Here is a 20,538-nt window from a genome sequence, read left to right as displayed (position 1 = left end):
GCCAACCCAAAGTCCCCTCCTGCTACCTGATCCATCCAGCACACACATTCTTTTGTGCCCTGTGGCATGTAACTTACATTGCTATTTAGAACTTAATTCACCTTCCTTGCTGTTAGTTAACCACTTACTTGACTCTCTCTTACTGAATGATGTCACCTGGAGAGTGAGCTAAATCCTTAGGTTTTTTCTTCCCCAGTGCTCAGCACCATACATATCCAGCACTTAGAGCTATCGAGGTCATCCCACATCTCTATCTTGTGTCTTCAGTGTTTGGTTTCTAGTCTCAACTTCTGTCCTTGCAGAGCCATGACCAGGCGCAGACAATACGGAGAAGTTGCTAATCTCCTTCAGGGTGTCATGAATGTTCTGGAGCACTTTCACAAGTACATGGGGATCCCACAGATCCGGCAGCTTTCTGAAAGGTAAGATGTCCTCACAGACGCTTTCCATAAGAAAAGATGGTTCCATATATTTCCCCCTTAGTCTAGGAAGCAGCCTCAAATGTTATGTGACCTCACTCTACGATACTCTTTCCCTTGGCTTTGGAGGCTGCCCAAGTCAGCAAGTACACTCCTATGTCTGTTACTATGCACAGCTCTCCATGGTCCACAGAACTTGTTGGCCTAAGTCAGTTATTTTGCTCATGAAACTTGGCCGGCCTTGGATAATAATGTGTCTCTGCTCCATGCACCACCAGTTAAGGCAGCTGATGACGGACCCGAGCAGCCATCGGCTGCTATGGCTGCCACATGGTGTTCACTGTCAGCTGGGAGCTCAGCCAGGCCATGGACTGCGATCCCTGTTGTTCTCGTGGGCTACTCAGGCTTTCTCAAAGTAAGACAGCTGGGGTCTAAGGATGAGTGCACCAAGAGACTTGGCCTCTGAAGTCACGTGCCATCACAAAACCATTGAGATTCAAGAGGAAAAAGGCATGTTTTCCCTTTTCTCTCTGATGAGAGGAATGTCAAAGGCACATTGGTGAAAGCAGTGTGTTTGATGGGTGGATGCTCTGGCAGTTTTTAGACAATACAGTGCTGTCACCAGAACATCACATATCACAGTGATGAGTTTCTTTCCGAACTTGTTCTTTCTTCTTACCATCCTGGAGGTTTCCCCAGAATTTCTTTTCTTATTTATATTTTATGTCTGAGTTTTTTTGCCTGTACATACATATAAGCACCATGTCTGTGGGCCACACATGTGCCTGGTGTCCATGGATGTCAGAAAGAGGCATCAGATCCCATAGAACTGGAGTTACAGATGTTGTGAACCACCACGTGGGTGCTGGAATGGAACCTGAGTCCTCTGCAAGAGCACTAAGTGCTCTATCCGATGGCTATCTCTCTGGCCTCTGCCCTTAAGTTCTGATCCCAGATTCAGATCCAATGAAAAGAAAGACAGATTCGTAGGAGGAAGAGACTTCTGGAGAAGGAGGGACAGTGAGTTCAGTGCCTCTTTGGCCCCTCCTGTTAGAGGGAACATCAGAAAGCAGAGGCAGGGGGAGGAGGCAGCCCTTGCAGCACTGTTCCCCTCCTGCCCTCTTAGGAAGGCCTGCTGTCACGTACTTCTGTCCTCTCATGTTTCGTTATCTAATTATACAAGTCATATAAATGTGCGATTGCTTTTATTTAAAAAGTCTAAACTAGCCTCGTGGCGGCGGGTGGCGCACGCCTTTAATCCCAGCACTTGGGAGGCAGAGGCAGGGGGATCTCTGTGAGTTCGAGGCCAGCCTGGTCTACAGAGAGAGTTCCAGGACAGGCACCAAAACTACACAGAGAAACCCTGCCTCGAAAAACCAAACCAAACAGTCTAAACTAGATATGTGTGGCTCACAGCTGTCGTCCAGTACTCAGAGGTTGAGCTAGAGGACTGACTGAGTCTGAGGCCAGCCTGGGCTTCCGAGTGAGAACCTCTTTCAAAACACTAGCAAAGAAAGAGACAAAAAGTAACCAACAGGTGTGTGCAAATTCCCTTAGCTTCATTTCCAACCCTATTGCCGTGCTGGAAGGAGGAACTGCTACAGCTTATTGGCGTTCCCTTCAGATTGTCACTGCACACTAACTACACTGTTTGTGGAGCTGCTCATTCCGTGTCTGGACTGCCATGGGAGAGCACATCCCAGACTAGTTTGCTATTTCCATGTCCCTGGACTCGTTCTTCTGATGCTCAAAAAATACCTCCTTTCACACATGTGCAAGTAGAGTAAATTCTAGGTCCTAAGGTTACATGCATTTAAAATTTAATAACCACAGCTCATTTACTCTCCAAAAAAGCTTAATAGATTCACAGTGCCATCTGGAAGTGCTTGAGTACCTGTTTCTCCAACCTTCAACAAATTAGGCATTGTTGGTTTTCATTTTATGCAATCTGGTTGATGAAAGTCACTACTTGCCCCCTTTAATTTTAATTTCCTCAATAATTGGTGATTGACTATATTTCCTCTGTGAAGTATCTTTTTTGTTGTTGTTTTGGTTTGGTTTTGAAACTTGGTCTCACTATGCAGTCCTGGCTTCCTGGAGCTCACTCTGTAGACCAGGCTGAACTTGAACTCAGAGATCTGTCTGCCTCTGCCTCCTGAGTGCTGGGGTTAAAGGCGTGCGCCATCACTCATAGCTCAGATTCCTTGAGTTCTGATAAACTGTTTTCTTTCATCTCTTCCCTGGGGTGATCCTGTGATGTGTTTCTTCTGCTCTGTCTTTGTGGAACTCTCTACTACATGACCACTGTAACTTGTAATCTGTGGTGCAAAGCTGCTTTCTAATTCTCTGCCTGTTCCTTTGGGGCTCCTTCTGGATCATTGGCTCTGTCTTCCTCTTCTACCTTGGTCTTCACTGGTGCCCATTCTGTTCTTTGGCCCAGCTGTCACATTTTTTTTTTTTTATCTAACAATACAGTTTTTAATTTCCACCTAGATGATTCTTTCCTCAGGGGCATAAAAGTGCCCTCTGTAATCACTAGAGATTTAGAACTCTAAATATCTCTGAAGGCTCTGAGTTGCTGTGTGTCTGTCTGTCCTGTGGTGTAAAGTCTTAGTTTGTTGACTCTCTTCATAGTAGCACTCTTCAGATGTTTAGTGATTCTCAGCTGAAAGCTTATATTTTTGGTGGGATTTTTGAATTTTATTCATTCATTCACTCATTTATTGGTTTTTGAGGACAGGGTTTCTCTGTGTAACAGCCCTCACTATCCTGGAACTCTCTTTGTAGACCAGGCTGGCCTCGAAATGACGGAGATCCACCTGCCTCTGCCTCTTGAGTGCTGGGTTTACAGGCATGTGCCACCTCTTCTAGGCCTTTTTTTTTTTTTTTTTCCCTAATGTTCTTGTTACTCTGATCAGAAATCACTGCCATCTGCTATTAGAGAGAGGAGGGATGTTCTGCTTAAGGGAACACAACCTTAAGCAGGTTCTAGGGGCCAAACCTGCAGGCGCAGGCAGTTGGTATGCCAGAGGCCTGATCTTCTTAAATAGTTTAACCCTTGGCCCCCTGCTGAGTGCTGGGTTTACAGGCCCACAGACTCAAATCAGTGTGTGAGCATTTAGGGTAAGGATGCAGACACAGCTTCTGGCATCCACAGCACTGTGATTTGAGCCAAGTAGATGCTTCTAGAGCTTGCCTTCAGAACTCCCTCCTGCTCCTGGTATCTACCACTTCTTGTCTTTATATTTTCTTTTGTTTCAGATATGCCATTATTATTATTATTATTATTATTATTATTATTATTATTATTATTATTATATATGCAGTGTTCTGCCTGCATGTGTCCCTGCAGGCCAGAAGAGGGCACCAGATCTCATTACAGATGGTTGTGAGCCACCATGTGGTTGCTGGGAATTGAACTCAGGACCTCTGGAAGAGCAGTCAGTGCTCTTAACCACTGAGCTATCTCTCCAGCCCTAGATATGCTTTTTTTCATTTTTTGTGTGTGAGCATTTTGCCTGTATCTATGTATGTGCACTATGTGTGTGCCTGGTATCTGTGTTGATCAGCAGAGGGCTTTGAATCCCCTGGAATTAGTCACACAGGCAATTGTGAGCCACTATGTGGATGCCGGGAACTGAACCCAGGTCCTCTGCAAGAGCAACAAAATGTTCTCACCTGCTGAGCATCTCTGCAGCCTCTGTGTCTTTTCATTTTTGAGAAGCATCCTTAGGCTTTGATTTTCTTCTTTATCTTATTCTGCCAGGAAACCCACAGACTATCTAGTCTGTCACCCCCTTTCTTGCCTGGCTTTTGACTCCTTCCTATTAGATCTTTTCATAATTTCTAAGAATATGAAGCAGGAAGGGAGGTTGCTGCATGTGCTGGTATACCGTCTTACAGTGGAGATGTCCAGGGATTGTTAAGGAATGTCGGAATAGGTTTGGCAAAGTGCTAGGGAAATCGCCACCCTTCCCTTGTCCTTCCTAACCCTTTACACTTAGAGGTGGCTGGTTGCCATATCAGACTGGGAATGTGAACAGCCAGGAATGCCCACGGGCAGGACTTCACGAGTCTAGGAAAGAAGGACGGCGGGCGGAGGAGGCAGGCTGCCCTCAGTGGGTCAGGAGGAGCGGGAGGTAGCACAGCCTGCTCTAGTCTTGGGGTAACTGACTCAGTGATCTGTTGCCATTCTTTCGTTTTCTCTCATCTAGCTAGCAGACATGTGCTGTGTGCCTTCTGTAGCCTAGGCCCTGTGGATGCTCAGCACGTGCTCTTGCACTGAGCTACAGTCCCAGCCCTGTCACCCCCTCTCCCGATTTTTCTGATCCATAGTTAGATTAGCATGGCAGTTCAGGCCCTCAGACACTGAGAGCAGCTGCATTTGACTTTAGATTTTAAGAGTCTGCACCTAAGAGAGATCACATCATATTTATCTTTGTGTGTCTGGTTTATTTCATCTACTCTTAAGTCCTTCGGGTTTATCTATATTGTTGCAGATGTCAGCATCTTCTTTTTAAAAGCTGGATAAAATCCCACCGCATATATGCACTGTGGTTCTTTGACCCATATCTGTCCATCAAAAGACACGTTTGTTTCCGTATCTGGCCTGGTGCAAACCTACTGCTGTGAGCAGGGCAGGGCAGCTGTCTGTAGGGTGTGGAATTCATCTCCTTTGGGGACATAACCTGTGTAGATTCATGGGCAGTTTTTGAGAACTTCATATCATTTTCCATCATAGCCTCACCAATTAACGTCTCTGCCAGTGGTAGTCAAGTATTCTCATCCCACACCCTCACCAACACTCACCATTGTCCTTTTGAGATTAGTCATCCTGGTGATCTGGAATCTCAGGTTTGGAGGCAAAGAGGGGAAAGTCGGGAATTAGCTACAAGTGAGGCTTTATCTCAGTGAGGCTTGGTCTTCTTAAATCTATTTGTGTGTGTGCATGTCTGTGTGTACTTGTTGGACCCCTTGAAACTGGAATTAATGGTGCTTGTGAACCATCCGGCAGCATGGGTGCTGGGACCTGGGATCTGAACTCAGTCCTCAGGGTTGAGCAGCAAGTGCTCTAACCACTCAGCTGTCTCTCCAGCCTCATTGGTTTTATTTTTATTTATTTACTTGTTTATTTGTTTGTTTGTTTGTTTGTTTGATTTTAGTTTTTTTGAGACAAGCTCTCTCTATATAGTCCAGCCAGGAACTCACTCTGTAGACCAGGCTGGCCTCGGACTCACAGAGATCCGCCTGCCTCTGCCTCCCGAGTGCTGGGACTAAAGGCGTGCATCACTGTACCTGGCTTCCTTTTCGGGGTTTTGACTTGCACATCTCTGGAGATGAAGTAATGATGAACATTTTTCATATATCCTGTTGATTTTATATGTCTGCCTTGAAAAACACGCCTATTTAGATCCTTTGCCTGCTTTTAAAAATTACATTTATTTTATTTTGGGGGTGGTGGTGTTTGGGAGTCACAGCATGTGAGTGGAGGCCAGAGGACAACTTTTGGGAGTCATTCTCTTCTTCCACCGTGTGAGTTCCTTGGCTCCAACTCACATCCTCGGTTTGGTGGCAGATACTTTTTCCCAAGTGTCTTACTGGCCTCTTTGCCTGTGCTTCCTTCCTCCCTTCCCCTCCCTCCCACCTCCCTCCCGCCCTCCCTCCTTCCCTTCTTTCTTCCCTTCCTCCCTTCCTCCCTCCCTCCCTCCCTCCCTCCCTCCCTCCCTCCCTCCCTTCCTCCCTCCTTCCCTTCCTCCCTTTGACAGGGTCTTGGACATCCCAGGATAGCCTTAAACTCCCCATGTAACTGAATATGATCTTGACTTTCTGACCCTCCTGCCAGCCCCTTCTGAGTACTGCGACTACAGGTGTGTGCTCCCACGCCTGGTCATGAGGTGCTGGAGCCTGACCCAGGAGTGGCTGGCTAGTCAGGCGCTCCACCGACCCAGGATATCCCTGGCCCCATTTGTTGTCTTTATTTTGTCCTATCCAAGCTCTTTATATGTTTTGGATACTAACCTTAGTGAGCTATGCAGTTGCCAATATTTCTCCTGATTCATAGGCTGCCTTTTCATTTTGTGGATTGTTCCCTTTTCTATACATAAGTTCTCTTTAGTTTGAGACAGTTTCATTGCTTTATTTTTTTCCTTTTTTTTGCCTGTGTTCTTCGGGTGCTATTTGCTTTAAAAAAAAAAAAAAAAAATTTCCAGGCTGGAAAGTTGGTTCAGTGGTTAAGAGCATTTGTTGCTCTTGCAGAGGACCTAGGTTTGATTCCCAGCACCCACATGGCAACTCACAACCTCTGAGGACACCAAGCATACATTTGGTGCACAGATACACATGCAAAAAAGAAAGAAAGAAAGAAAAACATCCATCCACACACAATAATAAACTAAATAAATCTTTAGTCTCTCAAGGTATAGTTTTATAAATTTGATGAAACTTAGTGAGCACTATCAGAGTGGCATTCTCTTAAAGCAGTGGTTCTCAACCTTCCTAATGCTACGACCCTTCAATACAGTTCTTCATGTTGTGGTGACCCCAACCACAAAATCATCTTCATTGCTACTTCATAACTATATTTTTGCTGTTATAAATTGTAATGTAAATCTCCGTGTTTTCCAGTGGTCCTAAGTGACCCCAGTGAAAGGGTTATTTGACAACTCCCCAAGAGGTCTTGACCCACAGGTTAAGAACCATGTCTTAAAGCAAGAGCAGGAGGCAAGGAATCCTATACTCCATCAAATCTGTCAGCCCTGCAAACGTCTGTTGCTCCTGGCTGAACTTGCTCTTCGTTTCTAACCTGGGTCTGTGCTTGTCCTGTGGTGCAGCATGTCCTCGTCTGAAAGGAGTGTGGTGCAGGAGTTGCCTGTTTGCAGCGCTCCACTGCTGTCGGTCTTCAAAGAGGTGCTCAAGTTTTGAGCAAAGTCCAGACTGCCTATTTTTAGCATCATTTCTGGTGAATTGTCCTCCCTTATGTTTATATAGTAATGGTAGATCCATCTGGAAATAATAGAAATAGCTGTTTGTTGGGAGGGAGGAAAGAAAGCTGAGAGTTACCCTTGCGTTGCTCAGTGTAATGCCTTGCTGTTATAAATCGCACACGTCACACGCAAGGCTGCATTCTCAAGTCTTTGCCTGTACGTTTGAAATATGAAGTTCATGGGCCTTGATTTGCTATTTCTTTCAACTACCCTTCTGGCAAATGCCTAAATGTTTAATGTAGCGTTGAAGGAAAGATTTTTTTTCTTTAATAGCTTTTCATTTCAAATCCTCTTGGCTTAAGCATATTCACAAGAGCAAATGCTTCTAGACAGTCAATATTTCCTGAGAAAGAATGAAAGATTCTTGCATTTCTTTCAAAAACAAAACAAAGCAAAACCTGGGAACCCTTACATTTTCCCCACCAGAGTTATGTCTAACTGCTTACATGAGAGAGAGGCCTGGCAGGTTGGGAAGTCACATGGTGTAGTGAAAAAAACAAAAAAAGAATGGAGGGGTCTGCCTAGCTATTTGACAAGTTCTGTCTGGGCCTCTTAGATTAAGCTCTGAGGGCCACATTCCATGATCTCAGAGCCTCCCGCCAAGTCTCTGCAACACTCCTGGTTGAGGTTCTTGGGAGCACCTATTGCCTTAGAGTATTTGACTGATCTCTTGTATTCAGTCAAGGCATTCTGGGGAGGTCAGGACACTGTTTCAGAGCAGTGGCAGGCATCTTCTCTGGGCTGTCACGAGATAATGGATATACACTGGTGTTTTTCTGTGAAACTCTAGGTCTCCTATTTTGTTGTCCCTCTGCCACCATTTCTTATGAGTGACATTACATTAGAGAAGGGCACCTTTGAACAACCCTGTTGTCCCATGGCACGAATGATGCCAGAAGCCACTCCTTGATTTTTTTCTAGGCAACAGGATGCTCTATTTCCTAGTAGTAACCAACTTCAGATAGCTGTCACACAACAGGCTAAGTTTACTTGGATAATGAACTTTTTTGTTTGTTTGTGTTTGAGACAGGGTCTCTCTCTATAGCCCTAGTTATCCTCGAAGTCACAGAGATCAAGGTGTGCCCACACTCAGCTGCCAGAAGGAAGGAACTTCTAACCTTTCCTGCTCTGTAGCACGAATGTTAGAAGGTCTTGTTAATAAAACAAACCTGAGGCCAGTTATTGGGGTGAATGCTGGAAGATAAGAGAAGCAGAACAAGCCACAGCTTCCTCACCTCCCCAGTTCCTCAGCTGATCCTGTTTCCTCAGACTGGAAGCATCTGTGTCCTCATCCAAATGGGTCTCAGCTGAACTGCTGCTCAAAAACCTAAAAGCTTAACCAGCCAAATGCTTCTAGTTTCTTGTCTTCATGCCTTATATATCTTTTTGCTTTCTGCCATCACTCCCTGGGATTAAAGGCGTGTGTCACCATGCCAGGCTGTTTCCAATGTGGCCTTGAGCTCACAGAGATCCAGAGGGATTTCTGCCTCTGGAATGCTAGGATTAAAGGCGTGTGCTACCACTGCCTATCCTCTATGTTTAATATTGTGGCTGTCCTGTTCTCTGACCCCAGATAAGTTTATTAGCATGCACAATATTTTGGGGAACACAATACCACCACACTGCCCCACATTAGTTGGTGGGCTGATGATAAGATGATAAGCTTGTCAGCTGTCTCTAGGGTCCTGTTTGGACAATCGATCATTGCCTCAGTGTCTGCTACTGTGAGGAAATAACAAAGAAAAACAACCTGAAAGAGGTAGTGGTGACTGGACTAGTGGCACACGCCTTTAGTCCCAGCACTCGGGAGGCAGAGGCAGGAGGATCTCTGTGAGTTCGAGGCCAGCCTAGGCTACAGAGCGAGTTTCAGAGCAGCAAAGGCTACTTAGTGAGCCCCTGTCTCAAAAAAGAAAAAGAAAGGCTTCTGGCAACACAGGTGAGGCAGAGCATCATGTAGGAAGCACGTGGTAGAGCAGAGTGGCATACGTGAGGCCAGGAAGAATACAACAAGGATCTGAGGACAAAATCCACCTCGGTGAGCCAGTAAGATGGCTCAGTGGGTCAAGATGCCTGTTACCAAGCCTGACAACTCCAGTTCAATCCTTGGGATCCATATGATAGAAGGAGAGAATTGACTCCTGCAAGTTATCCTCCAGTTTACACACACACACACACACACACACACACACACACACACACACACACACACACACACTCACCAAAACTATATATGTATATATACACATATACTCCCTCTAGCGCACTGCCCACCCCAGCCAGTGACCTACTTCTTCAAACCATGCCCCATTTCCGTGTTCCATCATTTCCCAATTACCTCATCAAATGATGAATCTGTCAGCCGATTAGTCCATTGGTGAAGTCCGTCCTCATGGTCCAGTCACCTCCCAGCAGCACTACCCTCAACACAGGAGCCTTTTGGGAGATTGTTTATAATCTGTAACCATTATAGAAGCTGTGGCTCACATCTCACCCAGAAAATGCCTGTGAATGTGATCTATCTTTGTCAATAATGTCTACGGAGGAATAGCTGCTCTTTCATCTCCGTCACTGGGAGACAACCACTGCTGCAAACAATTCTAGGCAGAGGCTTATTTTTCTGCTCTAATATTAATTATGAATCCCTCTTGCCACCACTTGTAAAGGTGAGTGCTATTGCCAGATCAAACTGTAAGCTGGGTGTTGTGAAATAATCAGTACTAGAAACACATTAAAGGCCTCTATCCTTTCTCTCTCTCTCTCTCTCTCTCTCTCTCTCTCTCTCTCTCTCTCTCTCTCTCTCTCTCGCCCCCCCGCTCCTTCTCCATGTGTATCTGTGAGTGCCCTCAGAGGCCAGGAAAGGTTGTTGAATCCCCTGAATTGTAGTTACAGATGGTTGTGAGTCACCTGGTATGGGTCCTGGGAACCAACTCTGGTCCTCGGGAAGAGCAGCCGTGTGTGCCTTCACTGCTGAGCCGTGTCTCCAGCCCCCTTCCCAAGGGTTCTTAGTTGTGGTCCACATAGAAGAAGTAACTGACTACAAGCGGCTTACTAGTGACACAGCTCAGTCTGCTGGTCTCAAGGGCGACTCTGAACACTGGAAGTCATTGCCAACGAGAGCCTGGTAACTCCCTTTCTCTGGTGCTCCAGTGCCAAGACCTGTCATGTACTTTGGCTGTCATTCCAGCCCCCATAGTGTTAGAATCAGCAAAGACATGGAGGTTGGGAATTGTAGTCGAGTGGGATGGAGGTAACAGAGGCAGAGCTGAGCCCAGCATCCTCATTGAGCTGTCAGTGACCCTGACCATGCATACCTGTGGTCAGGGCTGGGCCTCACCTACAGGATTTGTCCTGTGGCTCAGGAAAGAACTGGTGCTGTCTTTGTGTTTCTAAGAAGAGGGTCAGAACAGAGGAGCGTGAACATCTGGATCTCTGCCTTGTGACCTGGCCCCACAGTAGACAGCCTGCTGGCTCGCTCTGGGGAGTGGCAAGATGCTCTGAGGGACAATTTTGTGAAAGCACATTCTTTTCTCTCACATCAGACTTTACACTCAGGGGAAGTTTCCAGATGTCTCTTGGGCAACTCCAGGTGGGGGTGGGGTGGATTCCAGCATAGCCTTATCTTGAACACAAACGTAAAAGAATATAAACTCACCTGTAGGAATGGTTTAGAACATTTGAAGATAGTAGAAAAACCCTGGAAAGTATTTGGAATCAGGCATGATTATAACTATGCCACAGGGAGAAACTGAGTGTTCTGGGTCATGCCTATGCTCTCGTTAAAAAAATAAAATCTCAGCCACTTGCCAGGTTCTCCTCAGTAGCCAAAGAAATTGTGGTTTTAGGTTGTTCGCTATTTCTAGAAACTTTATAAAATCAATCCAGAAGTTGCAGGGTGGAGTCCAAGAAAGGAGGCATGCTGTTTCATGGTGCTTTTGGCAAAGCAAGTCTTTACGTCAGGCTCAGGAAAGTCCAGCAGCTGCCCAGGAGCCTAGTTCTCTAGCTCTGTGCTGGGACAAGCCAGGTGTCACCAGCAGAGGCAGCTGGAGGCCAAGGAGGACATGATTGCAGCACTCACTGATGGACACTTCCTGTTTCATCCTAGCTGCTTCTCCTTTCTCCTTTCAGTGGAGCTGAATAGTTCTTGAGCACCTCGTATTCCTGCAGATGCTATAAAGAACCAGCCCACCCCACCCCACTGTCCTTCTACATGTTTTTCCTTACAGTTCAGTCTTTTGTTCACACTCTCTTGAAGCTAAATCTTCACCCAATGTCCATCACTTGTTTTGCCTGTCTTGTTTTGCTTTGCGAGACATGGTCTTGAAAGTGCATCTCAGTCTGGCTTTGAACTTGTGACCCTCCTGCCTCTACTTTTTCAGTGCTGGGATTACAGATAATGTCCATCGCTCTTAAATAATAGTTCATTGATCACCTGGCTGTTTTTTTTTTTTTTTTTTTTTTACTTTTTCCTTAGAGAACATTCTTTTTGTTATTTGTTTTCAATGTTAGGTTTCTGAATTACAATATTATAAAAAGCAAATGTAAAACCCCTCTGAAACAGTCTGAATCACTCTTCCCACTCTGTGCCCCATAGAATAGGAAACTTGTTTCAGTAATCCAACAGATTTATATTTGATCAGGGTGCTGTTATATAATATTTCCCTGCAGTAGAACCACCTTCAAATGAAATATTGTAAAGATCAGCATATATACCTCACAGTAGGTAAGAGTGACCTAGAACTGTATCCTGAAGGGCTGAGAGTATAGCTCAGTGGTAGAGCACTTGCCTCTCATGCCCAAGGTCATAGGTTCAGTCCTTAGCACTGAAAAAAAAAAAAAAAAAAGACAGTAAGACAATCCATCCTGAAATGCCTTCATCCAAGTCATAATCCCCAATTCTCTGTGACCTCTCTTACCTAGCTGTACATCCCTTTTCCTTCCCGGGTGATCACCTGCACAGTCCTGGAGACTTCAACAGTTCCTGGCCCTGTGGATCCATTATATACAGGGATTTGAAAATGGTACCAGTCATTAATACAGTCCCTTTTCCTCCCAGGGTGAAGGCTGCGCAGACTGAGTTGGGACAGCAGATCCTGGCTGATTTTGAAGAGGCGTTTCCTTCTCAGGGTACCAAGGTACTGGTTCTCAGTTTCCCTCCAATCTCTAGGTATTATCACTGTTCTCATACTCCAGTCAGTGAGTGGTAGCACACGTTGTATCACTCCAGAAGTGTTGGCAGGCACAGGCCAGTTGTCTGCCCACTCAGACTAGCCTCTGTTTTTTTTTTTTTGTTTGTTTGTTTTTTGTTTTTTGTTTGTTTGTTTGTTTTTTTGCTTTTTCGAGACAGGGTTTCTCTGTGTAGCTTTGTGCCTTTCCTGGAACTCACTTGGTAGCCCAGGCTGGCCTCAAACTCACAGAGATCCGCCTGCCTCTGCCTCCCGAGTGCTGGGATTAAAGGCGTGCGCCACCGCCGCCCGGTGCCTCTGTTTTAAGTATCACAATGCAATGCTAATTGTTTATCTGTGTCCTTCCAGCCTCAGAAGGAGGACTTGGGCCAGGATTGTGATTTGGTTGGTAGAGTACCTACCTAAGTATGCATGAGGCCTGAGTTTGATCACTAGCCCCACATAAACTGGGTGTGGTGATGCATGTCTGTAAAGTAAGCCCTAGAAAGGTGGAGGCAAGAGAATCAGAAGTTCAAGTTCATCTTGCCTACATACTGAGTTTGCGGCCAGCCTGGGCTACATGAGATCCTCCCTCTGGAGGAAAAATGAGGATTCATTTGGTTTAATTTAATGTATGTCAAATCTTGCATTTTGTCTGCCCTATAAACTTACTTTTTTCCTCATAGCTGTGTTTTTTTTTAAAAAAAGAAACCTTCAGACCACAATGTTTTCTCTATTGTTACATAACACTGGTTTTGGTTTGGTGAAAAGACAACTGGGAGCTTATGTAACTCATGACACAGTCCAGAGACTCACTTTTAATGGTGGGAATCCTCTTCTCTGGGATCCTCGAGCTCCCCGGTGGTGGAGCTGTCTCTGTTGTGTCTGCAAGGCCTTCGCTTTCGCTTGGGAGCTGTTGGGTACATGTCCCTCACACAGGCTTCCCTCCCTTGGCTGTCATTGTGCTGGTAAACTGCTATTAGCTCCATACTTCACATTGCAGCAGATGTCATCTTAATGCTTTGCATGTGTCAGGGAGGACAGAACCCGCAGAAGCTTGTTTTCTCTATTATTTGAGCTATTTCAAGAGAAAGCATTGTTGAAGGCAGAAGCAAAGCCGAGCACATGGCCAGCAGCATCCCTCACTGGGCTCTGTGGGTGGAGGTGGGGATGGATATACGTTCACTTGTGAGCCAAGGAGCATTTCCTGCATTTGCTCTATAATTCAATAACTGGAAATATCTTAATCGCTTTTCCTTTGTGCTCTGTATTAGGAAGTAGGTGGAGATGGCAGCCCTGGCTTTGATAGATTGCTTTCTGTAGGCAACCAGCTCCTAACCTTAATGCCTTTGTATTTTTTAACTGCCTGCCAGGAATCTGATATTCATTTGTGAAGCACTTTGCTTTGAGAACTGCATCTTTTAGTCACCTGATGTAACTCAGGAAAGGCATAGCTTGGAAAGCCATTATTCCTGTTGGCCCTCTGAGGAAAATGAAGTTCTCAAAAGCAAAAAGGGATTGCCTGGTTAGTGGCTTTCTTTTAAGGCTACTGGCTAGTTGTAAACAGTAGTCTTCCTAGGCAACTGCTTTCCTGTGCTCTCTGTCGCATCCCATTGCACAATGTTTCAGAAGGATGTGGGTGAAGGCTATCTTTACTATTTGCCTATCATCTCACCATGGCCTACTTTCTACCTTTTCTCCCAGGTCCCAGTGGGCATATGAAGTTAAAAGGGTTTAATGACCTGACTTCCTTTTCTGGCTGTTACTTAATGGGATAGTGTTAAGTTTTCTTTTTCCTTTTTAAAAGGCTATTGATTTTTTCTAAAAGGCCTTGTGTTACTAATCCTGTTTTGCAAATTGGAACCAAAACATTTTTTTTAAAAGTATCGATTAGTGGGTATGCCTATCACTCCAGCCAGCATCCTGGAGACTGAGGCAGGAGATCATGAGTTAGCTCAGACTACATAGCAAGATCTAGGCCAGTCTGGGATACACAGGAAATGTCCCATCTTAAGAAAAATTAATTGAAATTTTAAAATGAAATATCCAAATGTGGTAGTTTGAATGACAATGGTCCCCATAGGCTCATACTGGTCCCCAGTTGGTGGAAGTGTTTTGAAGGATTAGGAGGTGTGGCCTTGTTGGAGGAGGTGTGCCCACTAGGCAAGGGCTTTGCGGTTTCAGAAGCAGAGCACCATTCCTGGCTCTCTCTCCGCCTCCTACTTTTGAATAAGTCTCAGCCACTGCTCCAGTGTCCTGCCTGCCTGCCTGTCCGCCTGCTGCCATGCTGGATCATGAGCACCAATAAACTCTTTCTTCTATAAGTTGCCTTGGTTATGGTGTCTCTTCACAGCAATAGAAAAGTAACTGAGACACCAAGATAATCTAGTAAATTTTTTGTAAATGAGAAAATTTGAACCTCCGAACCTGTAAGTTTTGGCCTCCATGACTTGTCAGTGAGCTCAAGCATTTCCATCCCGAAGCCAGAGGGCAGTGTGTTCAGAGGGCAGCAGAATAGCTGTTCAGAATAGAGCATGTCACATTATATCTGAACGTCAATTGAGATGGACAGAATTGACAAAGACAAACAGCCAGGAAAGCTGTGAGAGAATGTCTGCTCATCCTGATCTAAGTCCATTGCTGTTCAGGTGAGGTTGAGTGACTTCTCCCAAGGCACCAGGCCATGTAGCTAAACCAAGAGCTCCAAAGTCTTCTTTGTACCGTAGGGACCCTGGTGGGCACATATAGTCAGTGATACACCAGCAGGTCAGGGAGATCCAGTTGCTTTGGCAGTCAACAAGGCCCTTCTTAGCTGTGTATCCTTACAGCCCCTCCCCACTTCCACTCCTCAGGTCAGGGAAGCAGTGTCAGAGTATTTCACTTTTGGCAGTCTGTCTGGGTGATTGGCCATCAGTGAAATGAGTCTGGTGGTTTAGAATTTGGTGTGGGTTTTTAAAAACACCACCTCTTTGTCATAAATATAGCTCTTTAAGAATAGGAATGGCAGTTGGGTATGGTAGGGCATGCCTGTGATCCCAGCACTTGGGAGGCTGGAGGAAGAGGACACTGAGTTTGAGGCTAGCCTGGGCTACATGGCAAGGCCTTGTCTCAAAGCTGGCAAGCAGGCAGGCAAACCAGTTGGCAAATAAGCAAACAACACATCAGGGATCCTAGGAAGATTGGAAGCAGGAAAAATGTACATGTGAGTGACTGACTTTTGGGCTCCTTTAGTAGAATCTCTGCTGTCATTCTGGCTTTTTAGGTCACTTTCAGTTTCGATACCCAGAAGTAACCTTTCCTGCGATCTTTTCTGGCTCTGTTTTCTTGAATGCCTTGTTGAGTCACGGGCTAGTTTTTAGGTTGGCCACTGCAAGACTAGCTACTGTTCTTTTCTCGAGGAGCCGGTAACTAAGATGTCAGTCTCCTGCAGCAAGACTGGCTGTCCAGGGAGAGGGGTGAGGACAGGGAGAGACCAGGAAGAAGCAGCTGCCACAGGCCAGGAGATGTACAGGTGCTTCCAACGTTTAACTGCTGTGTGCTGTTGTTCCCCAGAGGCCGGGAGGACCCAGCAATGTCCTGAGAGATGCGTGCCTGGTGGCTAACATTTTGGACCCCAGAATCAAACAGGAAATCATCAAAAAGTTTATTAAGCAGCATCTATCAGAATATCTGGTACTTTTTCAAGAAAACCAAGATGTAAGTATTGGCTAGATGAAACAGTTCAGTTTTACTGAAAAAGGAACTAATGCTGCCAGGCCTCCTGACCTGTAGTTACTGGTACGATGAACTGTCTGATAGTGTTGTGCACTGAACCACAGAGCCCTGGGCTGACTTTACAAGTTAGTGGATCTTCACCATTTGAGTCGCTGACCATTTTGAGAAATTAATGAAAGCTAGCTTCTCCCCAGAAGAATGTACTTGTGCGTCACACTTTACATACAGTTTTAGGAAATACACAGACCCCTGATGCCCAACTGTGCGTGGACCATAGGTGGAGAACTAAATTCTGTTCAAGTAGACAGCATGGTGTAGACTCAGAATCTAAGTTGGAGAAACATGGAGGTTGGCTGTCTCTTCTCTTGGGTCCTAGCTTTTGCTTGTTATACTTCTGAGCACTAAGTGGTGTTGTTCCCTCCCTCACGAGGTCGCCTGGCTGGACAAAATTGATAGACGTTATGCCTGGGTGAAACGTCAGCTTGTGGACTATGAGGAGAAGTATGGTCGGATGTTCCCACGGGAGTGGTGCATGACGGAGAGGATCTCAGTAGAATTCTGTCACGTGACGAGGTAAATTTCCGCTGTCTCCTGCTTCCAGACCTGACTTACAGTTCCATGTGACCTGAAAATCGGGCACTTTTCCCATCTCTACCAAATGATTGGTGCCACCCTCATACCAACTACAGCCTCATCCTCTCTTCGCTTCCTGGCTCCAGGACTTCCTGTCACCTAGCCCTTGCCCCAAACAGCACACAACTGCGCTGCCCTCCCTTACCAGTTTGGGGCTCACCAGGCAGATTTGTCCAGAGTGATTTCCCCTCATCTGGATCATGTATATCGGAACATAGTGTGTCCACCCGTCATCATTTGACCTCTGACTTGATGGGTGGATAGCTCTAAAAGAGTAGGGTAGTTTCTTTTTTAAGTGCATGGCAGACACTAAGGAAAGAATTTGTTGGATGTATTTCCCTGATACAGTGTTTCTATTCTGTGGTTTCTTTTTTTTTTTTTTTTTTTGGTTTTTCGAGACAGGGTTTCTCTGTGTAGCTTTGCGCCTTTCCTGGAGCTCACTTGGTAGCCCAGGCTGGCCTCGAACTCACAGAGATCCGCCTGGCTCTGCCTCCCGAGTGCTGGGATTAAAGGCGTGCGCCACCACCGCCCGGCTTATTCTGTGGTTTCTAATATTGGCATCTGACCTCTCATTCGTCCACTCTGCTGTATTTGTGAGTATAGCCTAGGCTACAAAGTTCCTTATTGAAGAATTACACCCTAGTAAAGTTAACTCAGGAATATCCAGGGCAGATAAAGCCAGAGTCAAACTTTTTTATTATTTATTTGTAACTATATCAAACAGTGTGGTAAATGGATTTTATTACTATAGTTTCATTCTAACAGCACATAATTTTATTTGACTTTAGGTTAATACAGGAGAGAAAGGGCCTGCATCTAAACATGACACAGCCACCTTAGTGTCGTTTATGCTGGCTCTCTGTCTCTGCCCTGCTTCTTTCTGTCTCTGTCTCTGCCCCGCTTCTTTCTGTCTCTGCCCCCCCTTTCTGTCTCTGCCCCCCTTTCTGTCTCTGTCTCTGTCTCTCTCTTTCTGTCTCTGTCTCTGTTTCTCTCTCTATCTCTCTCTGTCTCTCCTGGAGACTGAACCTAGAGCCTTGTGAATGCTAGGCAAGTGCTCTACCATTTGGCTATACCCCATCCCAAATCTCCCTTAAAAACTGATAGAAAGTATCTTCAAACTGTACACTTGAAATACACTGAGGGACAAAGTATTTTTATGTGATATTGATTCTATTTTTAAAATGGACGTTTAATGTCTAGATTGTTTTAAATTCCATCACAATTAGGGTCATTACAGAGATTTCCCGTGAACCTTGTTGTTGCACACACAGCCACTTTATTACCACTCCCCCACCCCCACTGGCATGCTGCTGCCATTGACTACCTTAACATACATTTTCACTGGACTCTGGTTTACATTCGGGTTCACTTTGGGTGGTGTACCTTCAGAATGGCTGTTGTTAAAGAAACACATGTGCTGCCATAGATTCAGTATTTTTTTAAAGATTTATTAATTTTTATGTGTATGAGTTTTTTGTCTGCATGTATGTCTGTGCCCCCATGTGTTCCTGGTACCCACAGAGGCCAGAAGAGGGTATAGGATCACCTGGAACTGGAGTTGCTGATGGTTATGAGCCAACATGTAGGTGTTGGAATTGAACCTGGATCCTCTAGAAGAGCAGCCAGTGCTCTTAACTGCTGGGCTATCTTTCCAGCCTCTAGATACAGTATTTAATAAATAGGCAAGTATTAATTCATGGCTAGTTATGGTTGTCAGCTTCTAAGTCTTGCTGGCAAAGAAAGAGTGAACTTCTTGAGAAATTGCTACTGATTTCTCTCAGCTTCAGTTCGGCACACTTGCCAGGCCGGCTGTGCAAAAGGAAGTGTGCGTTAGTTAGACTGGCAGTGCACTAAAGACAGCAGGTCTCTTCGAGCATCACCGCCCGCTGTGGGTCCAGCTAGGGCATGCTGCTGCCAAGCTTCATTGTCGGGATTCTGGCGGACATCCTACAGACACATCGTTCTCAGACACACTCAGAGGTTTTGTTTGGCTGTCATTGTGCGGGAAGATGATGACAGTCAGTACCTTCTAAGAACTCACCTGTCACTGTTCCCAGATAACCTATATTCTGCAACAGAACACCTAGGGGAGGTACACTTAGGCTCCACAGGCAAGAAGCAGACAAACGTATAGTGTCCTTTTTTACTGGGCCTCTGATGGACATTTCTGGGGCCTTGTTCTGGATGATGAGATGTGTATTGAGCTCTCTGGAAGATAAAGAGCTTTGTAATTAAGTAATTTATGACAGGTTGGGCAGTGGTGGCACACACCTTTGATCCCAGCACTAGGGAGGCAGAGCCAGGTGGATCTCTGTGAGTTCGAGGCCAGCCTGGTCTACAGAGTGAGTTCCAGGACAGGCTCCAAAGCTACATAGAAACCCTGTCTCGAAAAACCAAAAAAAAAAAAAAAAAAAAAGTAGCTTATTACAATATATTGTTATAATTGTTGTATTATCATAAGTTACTCTTATGCTCTTATTGTGCATAATTTATAAATTAAACCTCTCCATAGAGACATGTGTGGAGAAAGCACAGCATGTGTAAGGCTACATATCTAGGTTTCAACTATCTGAGGAATGTTCTTATAAAGTGCCTGTGTCAGGAGGAAGACTATTTTATTCCCCAGGCGTTAGACTGAGTTGGTAGTAGACCTCAGAGTTTGAAATGCTCCTGTACATGTTTTCCCAAATGAAAGCTATTTCCCTTCATACACACCACACACACACACACACACACACACTTTTTATTTTTATTTATTTATTTATTTATTTATTTATTTATTTATTTATTTATTTATCTATCTATCTATTTTTTGCTTGTTTGTTTGTCTGTTTCTTGCGACAAGGTTTCTCTGTGTAGCCCTGGCTGTCCTGGAACTTGCTTTGTAGACCAGGCTAGTCTGGAACTTACAGAGAGCCACGTGCCTCTGCCTCTTGAATGCTAGGAACATATATATTTTTAAATATATATTTATTTTTTATTTATGTATATATGTATATCCTGCATATATTATGTGCCCCCATGTACATGCCTGGTGCCCATGGAGGCCAGAAGAGGGACTCAACTCTTCTGGACCTGGAGTTACAGAGGGTTGTGACTACCATGTAGGTAGTACTCTTGTGGAACTGGAGTTACAGATGGTTGTGACTACCATGGAGGTAGTACTCTTAGCCAACAAACCATCCCTCCAGCCCGCTTTGTCATGTCCTGAATGAAAGATGTTTGTTTGACCTCAGTCTCCTTTCTCTATTTGAAGGACAGAACTTTCCAAAATCATGCGAGCCAGAGCTAAGGAAATTGAAGTGAAACTGCTTCTCTTTGCGATTCAGAGAACAACTAACTTTGAGGGGTTTCTTGCAAAACGCTTCTCCGGTTGCACTCTGACAGACGGAACCCTGGTAAGACCATCCTGAGGGAGCTGGGTCTGGCCACCAGAGGCTGGGGTGACCAGGCTTCTTTCACTGTTTCTCTGTAAAGTGTCAATATCTTCTCATCCTGTGACTCCTGATCTCTAGTGATCCTCTCCTCTCAGCTCCAGAGGAGCTAGGGCCCCAGGCACATGCCACTGTGTCCAGTTTAAGTTTTTTTTCAACAAGGAAAATGGGCCAAATAAGTGATTTACAAAAC

General features: G+C 45.2%; 1 protein-coding gene across 3 annotated transcripts in view; it reads left to right on the top strand.

Moving 5' to 3' along the window:
* The window catches only part of Vps53 (VPS53 subunit of GARP complex), a 153,568-nt gene that overhangs the window by 49,355 nt on the left and 83,675 nt on the right, over nt 1-20,538 (top strand). For all 3 annotated transcript variants that reach the window (XM_006977408.4, XM_076542912.1, XM_076542914.1), the window contains 5 exons: nt 303-422; nt 12,456-12,534; nt 16,117-16,260; nt 16,709-16,851; nt 20,168-20,309. In XM_006977408.4, the coding sequence (XP_006977470.1) occupies nt 303-422; nt 12,456-12,534; nt 16,117-16,260; nt 16,709-16,851; nt 20,168-20,309 (628 nt within the window). The remainder of the gene's footprint in view (nt 1-302; nt 423-12,455; nt 12,535-16,116; nt 16,261-16,708; nt 16,852-20,167; nt 20,310-20,538) is intronic.

This window comes from Peromyscus maniculatus, chromosome 8 (assembly GCF_049852395.1).
Source record: "Peromyscus maniculatus bairdii isolate BWxNUB_F1_BW_parent chromosome 8, HU_Pman_BW_mat_3.1, whole genome shotgun sequence".
Classification (NCBI taxonomy): domain Eukaryota; kingdom Metazoa; phylum Chordata; class Mammalia; order Rodentia; family Cricetidae; genus Peromyscus; species Peromyscus maniculatus.
This window is presented reverse-complemented; position numbering and strand designations above follow the sequence as displayed.